Raw genomic sequence first — 17,460 nt, forward strand, 5'->3', positions numbered from 1 at the left:
CACTGGCAGAGAAGAGGAGGCGGTGACAACAATGACTGTATTTCGACAGCACTTCGACCAAGGCTCCACAGCAGACGTTCAATCAAAACACACTCAGGAAACGCAGAGAAAACAGACAAAGCTTATGGGAGAACACATTACTTTCTACAAGAAACATACCCCAAAAGGCAAAAGCGCAAATGTCCGAAAAAGACCAGCCAAAAAACGTAAAAAATGAAAATTGCTGAATATATTCATAAGTTCGGGAACTGGGAGCCACTTTAAACTCAAACCTTCTTCTTTAGCAGTTCTGATTGTCATTAATAAAGGTTCATTCTAGTAATCTGTCTCTCTGTGCTTTTCTCATATGCGAAACGAGCCGCGCAAAAGCTGGACAACCTTCAGTACTAGTCTGCAGTGTTTCAGCGTGCTAAGCTGGGTGCTCCCATGCTCTAGGTAATGGTGCAGTCATTGTAAAGAGAACATTAAATATTCAGGGAGAGCCAACAGCGTGGATGTGCATAATAGGCAGATGCAGGCGTCTTATCCTTATTGAGGGTGTGTGTGTGTGTGTAATAAGGATTGTGCAAGAAGGGTGTAGGCATACTCTATGCTCTCTCATTTGTGTGCACATATGTAGATGTCTGCATGTGAGCTCTAAGCATGTGTGTATGTGGGCGAGTTTCGCACCCTGCGTTTGCACAGAGTCGAAGGACCAGCGCAGGAGCTTCTAATTGAAAGGGATTTGAGGGATATGGCAGGAGTCAGCATGTTACAACATGCTGAGACTGGACTCTGGTGGGCTGTTAAAACCAGCAGGAGGCTGAGAACCACCAATGTGTGTATTTGTGGTTGTGTGTGAGCGTATGTTGGTGCATTGCTGTTTGTATTTGTGCAGAATTGAATCCAGTCGCAGAATTAATGTTCTGAGATTTTTGTGTCTTTATGCATGTGCAGTGTGGGAAAGAAAGGCAGGTGTGTGTGTGAAAATGTGCCTCGCTCTCTCTCCTCTGACACTGACGAGGGGAAAATCCCAGCGCATTAAAGGGAAAACATCCCCAACAGGTGACAAGGCTTCGTATTAAGGATTCCTGAACAAATGCTGTTTTATAGAATATGCATGACACGCCAGGCATACAGGTGCTCGGTAGATGTGCACACAAAACAATGGTGAGGCTACAATCAGATGCAGATGAAGCCCAGAAACCTTCAGGACTATTTAAGTCTGATTTTCACTTTATTTTAGAAAAAAACAACAAAAAAAAACAAATCAGCAACTATTAGTCTAAACAACATCAAGAAATCGATTTCTGTGAATGGACAAAGAATAAGTAAATAAACATGTTTAACTGCATTTTCATTTGAATAAAATTCTCTTATAGTTCTACTTATTTTCTCTTATACATATATAAATTTACACATATATAAACACTATTAGGATTGCTCTAAACAGTCAATTTCTTCTACTCTAGGACCTGGATGACATCAAAGATTGAGGATATTTTAATTACACTCCTGTCAGGCACCACTCTGAAGTACTCATGAGTTTTGGAGGTTAAGCAAAAAAAATAAAAAAATAAATAAAAAATAATTCATCAGCTAGAATACTTTACATTTAACTTAAGATGTCGTTTCTTTTTTTAAGGCCATCAACAGACCAAAGTTGCACAGACTGTATACTGAGCTTTGTTTGTTCACAAAGCTCAGTATACAGCTGGATTTTAGCTTCATTAAAGATAAAAGACAAAGCGTTTCATCTAGGGGAATAGTGAGTGAGAATGGCGAGATATAATTAACATATCACTGAAATGTTGATCTTAATGATCATACTGAATAGCCTGTTAATATACTTTCTGTAAAAACAATGGGAATATTTCAGTGTAGCTTTACTGAACCTTATAATTCTGATAATTCTATAATTGCAGCTGTTACTACGTGTATAAAAATGTTCAATCTCAAGTATGATCGTATGCAGACACATAGAAACATCAGTCATCAGCTACATACACTCACTATCCACTTTATTAGGGTACACTAGCTCAACAACTCCTGCAAATATCTAATCAGCCAATCACATGACAGTATCTCAGTGCATTTAGGGATGTAGGCATGGTCGAGACGACCTGCTGAAATTTAAACTAAGCATCAGAATGAGGAAGAAAAGTGACTTGAGTGACTTTGAATGTGTCATGGTTGTTGGTGCCAGAAAGGCTGGTGTGAGTATTTCAGAAACTGCTCAGCTACTGGGATTTCCCACACAAACATCGCTAGGGTTTACAGAGAATAGTCCAAAAAAAGAGAAAATATATCCAGTGAGCAGCAGTTCTCTGGATGAAAATACCTCGTTGATGCCAGAGGAGAATGGCCAAACTGCTTCGGGCTAATAGGAAGGCAACAGTAACTCAAGTAACTACTTGCTACAACCAAAATATGCAGAACAGCACATCTGAAGATACAACAGACTGAACCTTGGAGCAGATGGGCTACAGCAGCAGAAGACCACTCCTGTCAGCTAACAACAGGAAAGTGACGCTACAATTTACACATTCTCATCAAAATTAGACAATAGAAGACTGCTCTGATGAGTTTTGATTGCCACGTTTGGGTGGTAGCGTCACAATTTGGCATAAACAACATGAAAGCATTGGACCCATCCTGCCTTGTACCAATGGTTCACTGAGGATCATTTAAACACCACAGCCTACCTGAGTATTGTTGCTGGTCACAGTGTGCCCATCTTCTGATAACAAGCTACGTCCCAAAGCTTAAATATTCTCCAAAGTAGATTCTTGAATATGACGATCTCAATCCAATAGGAATGTGAGATCATGAATGCACATCCAATCTGCAGCAACATCATCATAACATGAAGCAAAATCTCAGAGATATGGTTCCAGCACTTTGATGAATCCATGCCACAAAGTATTAAAACAGTTCAAGAGCCAACACACCTGGCACCAGAAAGATGTAACTAATAAAGTGTCAGGTGAGTCCATTTATTTATTCCAAAAAAGGAGCTCATGATTAAATACTGAAATGTTTTTGCTGCAGTCCAATCTTAATTTTCATTAGATTCATGCTCAAATATAAACTGACATCTGGGAACGGATTTGCAAAGTTACAGTTTTTTGTGGAATGGAATTGGTATTTTTTGGTAGGTTTACAGTTTGTTTCCCGAGCCGCCACACCAGCAAGTGAACGAGGTGGTGCTCATCAGAGTCTGTTCTTTATGGGGCAAACAGAACGATGGCTTAAAGGAAAGGGAGCTAAAGCAGCGTGTTTCAGACAGTGGATGAACTGTGGGACTGCAGACCATGTTGAAGATAAATAGGGATTATTTTGAAACATGAATAGAGTCCAAGAATAAAACCTTTGCCACCAGCGGCCACTCAAGTCAATCCTCATAAACTCCCATGGCGATATGTTTCCATGCCCCTTTCCAACAACTTCAAAACAACTAATTCAAGTCGCTAAACTGGAGCTCTATTGGTGCCTTTTGAAGCAATTTCAGTAAAATTATCAAATAATATGGCCTCCCTGTGGTCATGGGGGGAGGCAATTGTTGCTTATTGGTCAAACCAAAGAAAACCAAACAAAAAAACATGAGAAATATTCAGTTTAAAGTGATATATATATATAAAAAAAAAAAAAGCAGGAAATTTCATTTTAGAAGCTGGAGAGCGTGCATGTTTTGCTTAATAGGTGAATTCAAAAAATTATAATCATCAAACTTGATGATGATTAGATGTTTGTCAATGCTCCGATCATTACAGAGTAATAAGTGTGTCCGTTCGTGCGTGTGTGTGTGTGTGTGTGCAATCTTGTTTGTGGTATTACGTGAATGCACTGTAACCATGAAATGAACTGAATAAGCAGCATTAACCAAACAGGCAGAGTACAGCAAGTGTGCACATTCACAAAGCGCAGTCAGATGGTCAGCAGCAGCAGCCAGCTTCTCTCTCCTGAGGCACCAACAGCGAAATCGTGAACTTCACATGAGCATGCACCTTTGTGACCTGCATATCTTCACTGTCAAGTTTATGTGCCTATTACTCGAACATGAATCTCTTCTACTTGCTCGCATACTGTAGAGATATTATTCATTTTGCTCAAATCAGCAAAAGAAGGTTGCTCTGGGGGTCAGCAGCTAAGAGCTTTTGTTTTGTTCCCTACTTGTAGTCTCAAGACTGTCAACAAAAAACTAATTATCCTTTTACACCTCAATAAATCTGCAAATAAAAGATTCAAAGAAGTTATGTCATGTCCTTACATCTTCCCATCCACGTCCAGGTGTCCACGAGATGACGTCCAGGAAGGGGTTGGCCAGGTAACCGTCACTATTAAAAGAGTAATCTCGACCACCAAGCGTGATGTTGCTGAAATATCTGCATTGAAGAGCAGCAGAAGGGGAGAGGACAGAAAGCGCATAATATCAGCGAATGAATTAACATTCATCTTAAAGATATGAGGAGAAAAGAAACGTCACTTGTGTTTGATGCAACAGAATGCCTGCCCTGCTCTCACTTGAAACTAAATCACAGATCCTCTGTGGTGACAGTCAGGGCTTGTCTGTTAATCAAATGTACAGACGAATGATCAGACACACAGAATTGTCAGGATCTTTGAAGTCAAACAACTGCTGCTCTCGGCATCGGCTGCGGGCTCTATAGTTTGTCTGGTAATCACGCAGGACAGGCTTTCTAATTGTCTCCTTATGTCATCTTGCTGGCTTCAAAACACAAAATATGAGAGCTTTTCTTTTTTTTTCTGTAATGCATGACAGAAAGCTTCATATGGAACAGCAGCTTGTAGTTGCAGACAGTGAACAGCAGGTAGCAGTGCAAAAAAAATAGAAACGAAAACATCTTTCTGCTCTGTTCCTAGACATAATTTATAAACAAACAGAGGAGAATCCATTAATCATTTCCCAATAATTGCCTCACCGTTTGTGCTGAGGATCATTTACAAAAAAATTACAGCAAATAAACTAATCAATTTCATGTTTGAAAACTACTTAGAGTACTCTCTCCATACAATATTGTGTTCAATGTGCACATAGAGTGAGAATGACTGGTGTTATATATGAACCGGGGTAACCACAGCCACCTGAGATACCTGTTAAGAGTGTGCTGCTTGTGCGTTTGTACAGCCTACGAGGAATATATTAAAGCTAGTTCATTAATATACATGAGACATGGTCTGCTTGCTACAGATGCTGTGGTAATTTCGCCAACTCACAACTACACGCACCAACAACATCTATTTTGCATGGATGATAGCCAGCTCCAAATTCAGATATCCCTTTTGTGCCTGCTCTCTGACACTGAATTTACCAGCTCCACCCATATATCTTCCAGCTCATTCTGGCGAAGAACCAGACCTCCTTTCATAGACTAAACCATGTTCCATCTCTATTTCTGTTCCTTCCTATTTCAAAGATTTTGTCTGGAGCTTGCCAGCTGTGTTTTACCCTCCAACCTAATATTTCTCCTCCTTCCCTCCTCATTTCTCTAGAGCTTCACTCTTTCCCCGATATCTCTCTCACCTCATCCTGCCTCGCAGCCTCTGGGTCTGATTGGCATCCGTCATGCAGTTGGTGACAAAGTTTGGCCCGCCCGTGGTTCCGTATTCCTTTCGCATTGCCACTGCCCCATGAGTCAGCACCGACACACCACGAGCGATCCTTCGGCGGGGCTCGTCCCTCCAGCCCTGAGGCCGTACAGCAAATAAAGCCCGGGGCAGGTTCTCCATGCCCAAACCGGAGAGGGCTGGTCCCACAGCAAACCACATGTGCGAGGCTCCGGCTTGACCTGCGGCCCAGGCAGCTCGGAAAACCAGCTCAGCCTCCTCCTGGGAGCAGTACAGCAAACGTACCTGGAGGACAGCAGGAAGGCAGGGAGGGAACAGGGACGAGGGGAGACACACACACACATACACACTAGTGAGATAAGGAGGGGAAAGGGGAGACGTGGAGAGAGACAGAGGGTGGGAGAAGTAAGGGGAGAAAGATAGAGCCGGAGAAGAGGTGTACCTGAATGGGAGGGGAGGAGGTTGGATAAAAAGCCCATATCAGCAAATAACAAGGATGCTGGATGAGGTAAGAGGAGCGATAGCTGTAAGCTGATGTGATAAGGTGCATGGAAGTTGGGTGTTAGACTTCAAGAGGGATGCAGGCACTCTAAAAAGAGGGGAGACTGCAGGGCAGCATGTGATGGGTGCTAAGAGGTGCGTAGCAGTAAAGGTCAGTGCTTGATGAGCTTAGGCCTAATGAAACAAGTTACATTTATGGTTAATAAAAACAGAAGTAAAACAAGGAAAGGAAAAAAATCAAACAACTATAAGCGGTGGAGCACAGAAGCGGCAAGGAAGAGGTGGGGATCTAGAAGAGGAGGAGGAGGAGGGGTGGCGGTTAAAGTCCAAACACACCTGAGGGAAAATAAGGGGGAGGAGGTTAAGCTCTGACATGTTATTAAAAAACAGGATAGAGAAAGACAACGGGAGACAACCAGGGCAAAGTGAGCGGATGAGGAGGATAGTCAGAGAATAGTCAGTCCTTGGAGATCAAAAAGGGGGGAAGGAGGGTTAGAGAAGAAAAGCAAAGGGTGATATTTTGGTGAAATCAGTGCCTGGAGAGATAAGAGATGTTTGTGAAAGAAGGGTTTGGATGATTGAGTGGGGCTGGGAAGAAAGAGAGAAAAAAATATTAAAGCTAGACAGAAGTGACACGGGATGAGCGCCCTGCTGCAAATGCTGAGGTAAGGAGGGTTGAAATTGACAGGGTTTTTAAGGGGTTACTGGGAAACTGGAGAGAGAAGGAAGTGGAGAGAGGAAGTAGCATCTGGAAGCAGGAAGTCAGAGAAAGAAGGTGAGGGCAAATACCAAAAAAGAAGTGAAGTGTTTAGAATAAATGAGGAAACCAAAAATAAAACTACAGCTTGAAAAAAAGAGACAAAGCAGAATTGAAGGGCAAAAAAGAGAAAGATAACTCTTTCATGCAATAGGAGGGGGTGTCAGGGAAACAGACTGAAAGCACATTTTGAGAATTGCGCCTTCATTGAATTTTGAACTGTAATGGCTTGGCAAAACAATCCTGCCCGTATGCCAATAAACCTCCAGTGAATTAGGCAGGGAATGAGAGTGACAGAGGAGGAGGAGGAGGAGGAGGGAGACAGAGGGTGGAAGACAGAGATTGGGAGACTTAATTGAGAAGGAAGGATGAAATCAGCTGTTAAAAAAAGACACACAATATCTAAAGATAGGAAATGAGGATGAGAAACACAAAACAGACAAAAAGAGCGAGATGAAGACAGAAGGAGCAGAAGAAACACTGACAAAGCAGAAGCTGGAAGAGGAATGGGACAAATGAAAGACAGCGAGAGAGCCGAGCTGAAATTGACCCAGACCTGCACGGGGCCATCTACAATGTGGAAGACATTATCATAAATGTAGCGCAGAGAAAGAGAGAGAGAAGAGAGCACGCAATGCAAACACACACATCACTAGCCAATCACGAGCATTTATTAGCAATAGAGAAAAGCTAAAACAAGGGAGCTGTCATGAAAAGCAAGGTTAAAAAGCAAGATCTCCGTATAGGCAACTCGCCGCAGGCGGTATGTTAGATTAACAGTGACACCAGCTGAGTGGAGCCTAAGGAATCCAATACACATGCACACACTTACAGACACAAATGCACACACACACACACACGCAGAGCTGCAGTAGCCATTCTGGGACATTAGCGATGACATTGAGACCCAGACTAAACCGAGCCAACGGTAAGCAGAGTCTGTGGCCAGGAAGACGTGCAGCAGGAGGGATGTGCGACTGAATGAGTGGTAGCCATACAGAGATGGAGGTGAAAAGCAAAGCGGCAGAGGAGACTGAGCTTGTCTCCAGGCAAAGAAGCACAGGAGGGGAGGCAGAGAGGGAGAAAGGGAGCTTTGAAGGGGAGGTGGGGTAGGCATAAGAACACGGACATTAGTAACAAATCTGAACAGGAGGATCATGAGGGTTAAAAGGGGGCTTAAGAGAGGTTGGTGGTATAAAAAAATGTGAGTGAAAGACAGTGTGATGAAAGTGGATGTATGAAAGAAGGTAAGAAGGGGAAAGCATACAGTACAAAGGAATGAAACGTGTCAGAAGTACAAAGCAAAACCACAAATCATCCTGGTCGAGATTAATAAGTCAAAGAAAATTTGAAGCATAAGCTTTAGAATTGATTGATTTTCTTGTAATATTTGGATATTTTAAGTTAAAGCCAGTTTAAGTTTAAGCCAAAATAAAGAGAGTGAGAGTTACATAATGGGAAGCAATTGTGTAGCATCAGCTTGTTAATGGATGAATTATGAATTAGAAAAAGGAAAAAAAGAAAATCGGTTACGGTCATTTTCTTCCAACAAGCAGCTGCGCACTAACTGATCGCTCATTACAAACTCATTCTGTGCGGCTAAATATTGTTTTTTTAAGACGATAAACAGTCCTGTTTATCTTTTTTTTTTTACAATCCAGTTTCTATTCATACAGTAACGAGTATGACAGGCCGAAAACACCAAAAAAAAGAACACGACATAAGACATTTGTCCACTTTTTTAAAGCTTCTTAAAAGGAAAACGGGTGAAAACTGTGCTGGATTTCTTCAGCGCTCCGCATCACCACAGAACATACAATGCCACACAAAAGCCAGTCGGCAAAGTCAGACCGACTCTTGGTTTTTCGTTGTACCGATGAACTCTTTATGCTTTGGAAGGACGGGAGGGGAAGAGAAGAACAGAGGGATAGAGGAGAGAGGGGAGAGAGAGACGTGAAGGGACAGAGGGAGAGATGAAGAAGGAAGGAAAAAGCTGGGAAGCCACCTGTCAGAAAGGGGGGCCCCCAATGATAGTTGCAGCACTTCCTCCCCTTTCCTCCCCCTCTCCCTCCTCCCTCCCCCCTGTCTCACCTGCGCCTCGTTCTCCTTCAGCAGCCTGCGTGTGCGTGCCCCCCCAGGGTCGTCGGTCACGTTCAGGATCACCACGCTCTTCTTCTCCCATCCGATGAACGAGCCGTCCGTTAGGCCCTCCACCACAGACAGGAAATCCTGGTAGCCGTGGTGGCGCGTGGACACCACGGAAAAGGCGGTCCAGTCGTACTCCTCCAACACCTCAAAGATGACTTCTAATTGGAGTGCGGTAGAGGAGCTGAACTGGAGAAAGACGGAACCTGATTCCTAATTTGGGGAAGATAGTGGCAGATGTGGTTAAAAATCTCACTTTAAAATTCCCCCTCTGTGTCTAAACTGTAGCTGCACTAGCATGAGTAACTAACAAACAACATTTTCACTAAAAAGAACTACAATGCCCTGGACTGCTCCATCTTTATGCACAACATCGAGGCATCACGGGGCTTGTAGTTGTTACAGAGCAGCAGCAATCGCTCCGCCGCAGGGCTAAAACAGCTTGGATTGTTGCACGAATTCTCCTATGACATCCAGAAGGGAGTGTTTCTAAAAAGTCTGTGCAGGAGGTGGGAGGGAATGAGGATTAGGCGAGGGTACAGCTTCAAAGGAAGTTCATCAAAGTGCTACAATTTAATTCCTCAAGAGTAAATGGTTAAAACAGTTATTTGTAAGCACAAATGCACTGCTTTTTATTTCTTCCCCCCCTTGTTTGGTGATGAAATTTGGCACTAGTTTTCTCTGATGCATACACAATCATGTAATTCAAAAAAAAAAATGTACAGTCTGCACACACATCCTTACTCACTGACATACACACTCGTGTCTGCTCACTGCTTCCCTCCCCAAAACATCACAGGCATAGCAATAGCCCCAGTTGGTGCCATTTACAGATCAAACACTGTAAAGTTTCTGCAGATCAGTGACCCTGACCTTCAGCTTGCCCTCCATCCCGCAGGCACTTCCCTGGCACCTTTTCTTCACAAACAGGATGTGCAAAGTTGTGACATTGTTGTTATGGGGATAGCAGTTTTCCCTTTATAGTCCATTAAAAATCCCATCAATCCGAGATGCTTCAGTGTGCGACACATCATACTAAGATTGTTTTACCTGCTTTTTCTCACAATTGCAGCTACACAATCTGGGACACTGGCCTCTTGTATACATACATATATATATATATATATATATTTTTTTTTTTTTATTCTCTCCTAACTTCATCTCACACACACTCAAGTCGCAAACACCTCCTCACCTACCACAATTACAACCTCCCTCCTCCTACCTGTGGCATCCTCCCCAGCCCCGCTCCCCCTCCTACAGCCACTATGGGCAGTCCTGTTTGTGCAGAGACAAACTCCAGCATGGGGGCCAAAGGTCCCCAAGCTGTGCGAGGGGGCCTCTCCTCTTCATAAACCAGACCCTGCAGGGGCCGCGCCGCCAGCAGCTCACACAGCTGGGACAGTACTGTCTTAGGACTACTGTCATTCACCTGCGAGATGAAGGGAGGAACGAAGACAGACAGAGAGAAAAAGACAGTGGGTCAGTGTGTCTTGACTTTGCCTTAGTCACAAAGAAGGTGTCTGTAGTATTCATGGCATGTCTGGCTCCTCATACAAGTTGTGGTCAAGGAGCAGAGCTCCCTGCTCATTCAGCAGGGCCTATACACACAGCAGCAATGTGCTGCCTATTCAGCTAAAATAATGAGTGATTATGAATAATGGATCGTCATTGTTATTCCCCTCCTTCAAGTAAAGCTGAACAAGCACTAGATGGAGGAGACAGTGTCTAACCTGTAGCCAGATGACGTTAGCAGAGCCCCACTGGGTGACCACGCTCTCCCCCAGGGAGCCGTAGACCCGGCCAAAGCCGGGATAGAGCACCCTTCCCCCAGGCCCCGCCACCGCCGCCTCCGCCTGCACTGTCGCACCGGCGTGGATCACGGCGATGTTGAAGTTCATCATGGCCCCTGCATCACGCTCCCGCGGACTCGGCCGGAGCAGGAGGTGGGGGGAGGCGTCCACCAGACCTGCCCACTCTGCCAGGACCAATAGGAGAGAGAGAGTAGGTATGGCGACCATGGCAACCTGCCGAGGGGGGGAGGCAGATATATATCGCACTAAGAGAGGGTGCCTGAAAGAAAGAGAGACAGCAAGGAGAAGAAAAAAAGGGAGGTGAAGAAGAAGGAAAAAAGCAAGAGCGAAGACATTAAGTTAGACTTTTCTATCATGTCCAATACAGAGGACATCAAATCAAATTAGAGAATAAAGAAAAACTGAAGAAAAGAAGAGGGTAAGAAGGACACACTAAGTAAGAGTTGTAGAAGAAAGAACGGGGGAGAAAAAGAGAGAGAAAGTGATCAGAGACTTCATACAGTCGACTGGGAAACAAATTCTGAATCCAATCATGAGGTAATGAAAGTTAGTCTTGGTTGAAGAAAATACTGGACGAAAGATGCAGGATAAGAAAAAAAAACAAAACAATGAAGGACGGAGAAGAAAGGAAGACAGAGAGAAGATGAAATGGGTGCTATTTAGGCTGCAGGCTGAGGAGGAACAATAAGAGGAAAAATAGAAACTGGCCGTTAGAGAAAAGGTGGGTGAGAGGGAGAGAGAGTTAATAGCAGACAGAGACAAAGATTGGGGCGGAGGTGGTTATTGTGCTGCATGAATGATAACAACAATTAAGATAACTGTAAACACACTCGCCCTCACGCGCAACCGCGTCCACGCGCATACACAAGCATGCAAGCGTTTGAAGCCACACAAACATTCCTGAGATAAATTCATAGCAGCACTGCGCCTGTAGAGCACCTTAATGATAGAGAGATATGAGGGTTAATGCAGTATGCATGGCTGTACGCGCTCACATCCACGCAAACAGCCACACAGAAAGATAATGACTACCTGGGAGATATCAGGGTTAATATGTGCACACACGCACACTCTCACTAAAAAAAAAAGAGAAAAAACACAGCAAATCATTTTCAATTTGCTCCTGGTGCCAGCTGCCCTCCTTCTCTCCCTCCTCCATCCCTTTCCCCACGTCCTCCTCACTTTCAGCCCACTCTCTTGTGCTCTGCCGTTTTTACATTCCCGTCTCTTCTCCCAGTTTTTCATGGCTTCAGGTACCAGGCACAGTTGCATTGATTAGCAGGGGCCTTCTGACATAATCTTCTCTCTACAGTAACTCTCTGTGCCTCTGTTTGGCCTATCCTCCCCTCTATGTTGTTCGCTCTGTCTTCATCCGACTCGCCTCTCTTTGTCACAGTCTGCCGATTCTTTGACCCTGATCAGTCTTTTGGATAAAAAAAGACAGCAGTGAAGAAAAAGAAGGACCGGAGGAATGCGAGATAGGGAGCAGCCACAAGAGAGAGCTGTGCAATGAATAGGAATGAAAAGTACTGTAAATATTCGGAGCATATGACTTAGGATGTACTGAGCGAGAGACTGTGTGGAGGAGCAGGCCACACGGTGGCGGGGGAGAGGGGAGGGCGAAGGTGGGTGGGGAGGTTGGAGGTGGTGTAAAATATGACAGGGGAGAGTAGCAGGAAAAGAAATATTGATCACTGGGATGTGTATACGTGTCTGGCCTAGGCAAATGTACTGCCAAACCTTCTGTTTTGAGTGACAGGGTGTGTGTGGTGGGGAAGTAGAGAGAAAAAGGAAGAATGAGAGAGAGCGAGAGTGGGATGAGAGGGTGAATAAGGGAGGCTGATAGAAATGGGTAAGAAAAAGAGATGGAGATGTGGAGAGATAGGGGGAGACAAACTTGTTAGTAGAAGAAAGGGAAAAGGAGGAGCTAATAATGAAGAGGAGAGGTAGGAAAACAGGGCTTTGTTGGGTTTTTTCCCTCTTTTTTTGGTTTGGTTTCTGTGTTTTTTGATGTAAGGAAGCTGCGGTAGGAAAGGACATACGGAGACGGGCAGAAAGGTAGAAAATGAGAAAGCCAGAGATGGAACTGCAGGAATACAGTACATCATTTCATTTGGAGAAGATGTATTCTACGGTGCCGAGCTCACAGCCAATAACTGTTAGGGCTGTCACCGTATTTCAGTCTCACGAGCTGTTTACGTTGCACTGCACAACCAGTGTGTGCTATTCCACCTTCGGTGAGCCTCGCTGGAAGCGCGAACAGCGCATTACTACATTCAGCATCCACATTTCTTACTGCACACTCTGCCCGTTATCAAAAGTGCAAACTGCAACATCTCACTGGGGCGTGCTTCAATAAAGTTAATTATAAATAAATCCTCATTTAAATATATCTTACTATAAGTTCATTATTTTTGCTACGATCTGTGAAATTTTGCAGACTGAATAAAAAAAGCAGGCTTACATTTAACACACACGCGAGGAATGAAAAGGAGTGGGAGAGAACGAGTGAGAGATTACAGTTCCATTTGATTTTCTAACGTAAATTAATCTTTAGTTAAAATGCTTTTTATTCTCTTCCATTTTAGTATGCCCCCCTTAACTTTAAAAACCATCCTCTTCAGTCCCCTGGAGCTTCCTCCAGACAAGCGCTGGATACTCCAAATGTACTTGGCAAGAGGCTGCCCACAATCCAGGGATTGCTTTACGTGGGATCACTTAATCAAAAGGTGTATAGATTTCTGTTTCTTACTGAAAGTCATTAAAGGCAAGTTATCTATTATTGTGGAGTCGTTTCTTAAACACGTGTGCGTTATTAGGTGAACTGCCTGGACCTTGTCTGTCATCTGCAGATGCAATAAATATGTAACGGAAAATCTGAATTCATGGAAAAGTGCTTCCTTTGATTTTTTATTTTTTTACCTAACCACAACTTTAAATTCATCACGGCCCCTCAATCATTATAAGCTCTCTAAATCGTTACATCAGCGCCTCCATTAAAACTATGTGCACTGTGCAGTGTTGATCTCTCCGTTTGTCAATCAATCTTGTAATAAGCCGCTTACTGTAGCTACAGTTTAATTATTATAATTTTTTTCTGCTGAGGCTGTTTAGTTTGTCTTTTTAAACAAAGAAAGTGGCATTTACAGCACCATAGACAGCCAGCGTTCATGCCAGTGACTCTTAGAAGCAAACTAAAAACACCTTCAGGAATATTTACCGGGTACTTAAGAGCAGAGCATATTCTTAGGCCGACAGAGACAGCTAATCAAGAAGATGAGAGAGAAAACATTCACACAGGCAAGCCAGTCTCGTCTTTCTCTTCCAAAATTGCCAGCCAGTACTTCACAATCAAAACACATCTTATCATATTTCTGCTTAAACATTTGATTTACTCTGCATAATGCGCTTGCTGCCATTTCAAATCATTACTTATAGGAATTAATGGCGAGTGTATGTGCAGCTTATGCGAAAACTCTCTCCCTGGTCTGTGAAATATCAAAATAGGTTTGCAGCTTTGTGCAGCGGAAGGCAAATCAGCTTTGAAGGTACAGTACATCCTTCTATAAAGGAGAACAGCGAAGCCTATATTACTCCTGCCAAAGCTAAAGGGACCAAAAAACTTGTATAGCCTCTGAACACAAAAATGAAATTGATTCTTGGTGTCAGTGCGATGGTAGGGAAACAATCACAATGTTTAAGATCACCTACTCCCCCTTCTCCTGTATGCTCGAGCGCCTGCGGTGACTGTAGAAGAGCACGTCCTGAGAGAGGTGGGGAGCTCTTGGGTAGATGTCAGTTGCTGGCATCCACACTTCTCTGAGCCCCTTTCACACTGAACTCCAATGGAGGCAGCGTGCCAGACCGCGCGCTGCATCGGATCTGCTGGGAAACGTGAGCGGGGATGGGAGTTTGAGTAGTCTGGAGTTTGTGCAGTGTGGAGTTGCGGAAGTGCGGTGTTCAGCGTTGTGTTTAGCCCACAATGAGGCTCTGCTGCTCATTCCTTGCTGTCACGCAGAGTAATGGACCTGCTCTCAGCTGCCTGTGGCACGAGCTGCACTGAATCAGCTTAGGCCATTTTCCACAGCCAACACACACAAGAAAACATATCTGAAATATATGCAATCTAATAAATACTGTGCTATACTCTATTAGAAGAGATTGCAGCTTCTCGCTCTAAGTGCCTAGATTAAGAAACACACATTCATGAAGATGAAGACTCAATTCATCTCCTTTTTTTTCATTTGTCCACATTTAAGCCCGACAGTGTACTTGAGAAAACGGCCATGTGTAGCCTCAATAATTTTCTTTGGTACATAGCTCTACTGTACTAAAAGATAAGATAAAGTGCCAGCACAGTGTGGTGTCCATAGTGTGCATATATGTGAGTGTATCAATGTGTGTGTGTGTTGTGGGGGATAATATGGCAGTGTGTGGGAGCGGAGGAATGAAGAGAAGAGTGCAGCTGGAGCTCAATGCTCCTCGTGTTAATTGGCCCATACTTCAATCACAGCCACTGGAGTGTGTCCTCTCTGACGGAACAGATCCTCTCTCCCTCTCTTTCCCCCCTTCCCAATATCGCACCCTCTCTCTCTCTCTCTTTCCCTTCCCCCCTCCCTCTCTGTCCTGCTGCACTTGTTCATCCACTCACTCATGCACTCTCACTTAACACACACACACACACACTCCCTCACTCAGTCTGTCTCACTAAGTCACGTTTGGATTTTTTGGTGTTTTACTCGTTCATTCATCCTCTCATTCATTCATTCATTCATTCAGTCTCTCTACCACCTCACTCTGCAGCATGCCACTGTAACCGACTCTCCTGCCCTCTCTCCTTTCCCTCTGTTTTCCTCTATCGCTCCCCATTCTTTCCCTTCACGCACGTCTTTGTCCTGCGCTTCTTTCACTCTCTGCTTCCTCCCCTCCCTCCCTCACTTACTTCCTCTCTCCCATTTCTCTCCGTCCCTATCGCTCTCTTTCTCTTTGATCCCTGTCGAGTAGAAGAGCCACCAGGCAGGCGAGCGGCTCTTGTTCCCATTGTGCATAGTGTGCAGAGTGATCGACAAGAAGCTCAGCGTGCAGCAGTAGGGCGTACAGTGCTCTGTGTGTTTCTACTGCATGGCTGTAAACAGCAGTAGTAAAGCTTGCTGCAGCCACAGCTGCCCTGCTTGGACTTGCAGAGCTGTGACTATCATAAGCCATTCAAGGAAAAAAAATCACACAGGCATCTATCAGCTCAGCAGGTCCTCAAAGAGGAAAGACAAATCACAATATGTTGCTTCTGTTATGAGACAGCTTTGCATATGGATTGTTTAAATTTAAGGTTAGGTGATATAGAAGATGCGAAATAAATCGAGTTTGCCTCTTTATCAAATAAAAAGAAACTCTTCGATATTAAGTCTCAAGGCCGCCGCTCTACTTTGTCTTCCCACAAAATGCAAATTTATATACTGTATATGGTATTATTTCATATAAGCTGCAGCACTATGTGAGATGGGAAAGCAAAATCTCCCCTTGGCTCTTCATGCCAAACATTTGTTTCTGGCAGGTAGTCTCCACATGTCCTTTTCATATTTCGTAACCCTTTGGAAGAACAAAATGAAACAGTCACCTTGACATCTCACTTTGATGTTTCTTCACAGCAAGACGGCATTTTATTCTGACATTTCAAGCTTCCATGTGGTCGTACAAAATGCACCTCACTCCGAGGTTCAGAGGATCTTGCCTTTAATTCAGGCTTTTTTCTTCTTTTTTTTCTTTACGTTTCGGATTAAACTCTCCTGCCAAGAGACAGTGTCAATTAATTGGGCTCCACTTCTGTACATTGAGGGGATAACTTTCATTACTTGAATGGGAGGACACTCCTTGTTTCTCGTCCCTCTATGGATTGATGGAAATGAGATGAAGCTGACCTTGGACCCTGCCTCAGTGTTGCACTAACAATTCACTGACCTCGTTTTTTAACAAAAAGGAAAATGTCTCTGTGGTTTCTGGCACACCAGACACACAAAGCAGTGACGGGAAAATCACATCCATTACGGATGATCATTATTGAAATATATGACATTATCCACATCTCATCTTTCTAACTCGCACCATTCAGGACAGAGTGTATAATTACCTAAGTGGAGAATGCCTTTTGATTTTGCTTATTATGAACCTGCACATGCCGGGTAATTGCTGTAATGCTCAGAAAAAAATGAACTCACGTAACCTGAGAGGAAAAATCAGCTGATAAAATTCATGGCCTTTAATTTTTCTCTGTAATAAAGCCTAGGCATCTTAAATTATCCACACTCTCTTGCTTTCCCCCTCTCTCTCTTTGGTTTTGTGTGTGTGCGTGTGCGTGTGTGTGTGTGTGTGTGTTTTATAAGTCAAGCTACAGGCACATAAATCTGTTTACATGGTCATATTTTGAAGATCCTGCCTCACTTTTCGGGATAAAAAGCATGTCCTCCTAACATAAATCCTTAGTTTAAGAATTATGTTTTGTCCAAGTAGTACTTAGGTTTAGGTTAAGGGTACATGTACAGCAAATAAGTCAGTGCTATGTCCTAAGAAGTGATGAAAACACAACTATCTTGTGTGTGTGTGTGTGTGTGTGTGTGTGTGTGTGTGTGTGTGTGTGTGTGTGTGTGTGTGTGTGTGTGTGTGTGTGTGTGTGTGTGTGTG

The 17,460-nt window shown here is 43.7% G+C and overlaps 1 protein-coding gene across 1 annotated transcript in view; it reads right to left on the reverse strand.

The window, feature by feature from the left end:
* grin2db (glutamate receptor, ionotropic, N-methyl D-aspartate 2D, b) overlaps positions 1-17,460 on the reverse strand; it is a 56,870-nt gene that overhangs the window by 23,057 nt on the left and 16,353 nt on the right. The window contains exons 2-6 of the mRNA XM_005732176.2: positions 10,705-11,044; positions 10,197-10,403; positions 8,918-9,184; positions 5,525-5,853; positions 4,250-4,364 (exon numbers count right to left, since the gene is read on the reverse strand). Of these exons, the coding sequence (XP_005732233.2) occupies positions 4,250-4,364; positions 5,525-5,853; positions 8,918-9,184; positions 10,197-10,403; positions 10,705-10,992 (1,206 nt within the window). The 5' untranslated portion in view covers positions 10,993-11,044. The remainder of the gene's footprint in view (positions 1-4,249; positions 4,365-5,524; positions 5,854-8,917; positions 9,185-10,196; positions 10,404-10,704; positions 11,045-17,460) is intronic.

The sequence above is a fragment of the Pundamilia nyererei genome, unplaced genomic scaffold (assembly GCF_000239375.1).
Source record: "Pundamilia nyererei isolate P.nyererei 1_Seehausen unplaced genomic scaffold, PunNye1.0 scaffold00045, whole genome shotgun sequence".
In the NCBI taxonomy this organism is placed as follows: domain Eukaryota; kingdom Metazoa; phylum Chordata; class Actinopteri; order Cichliformes; family Cichlidae; genus Pundamilia; species Pundamilia nyererei.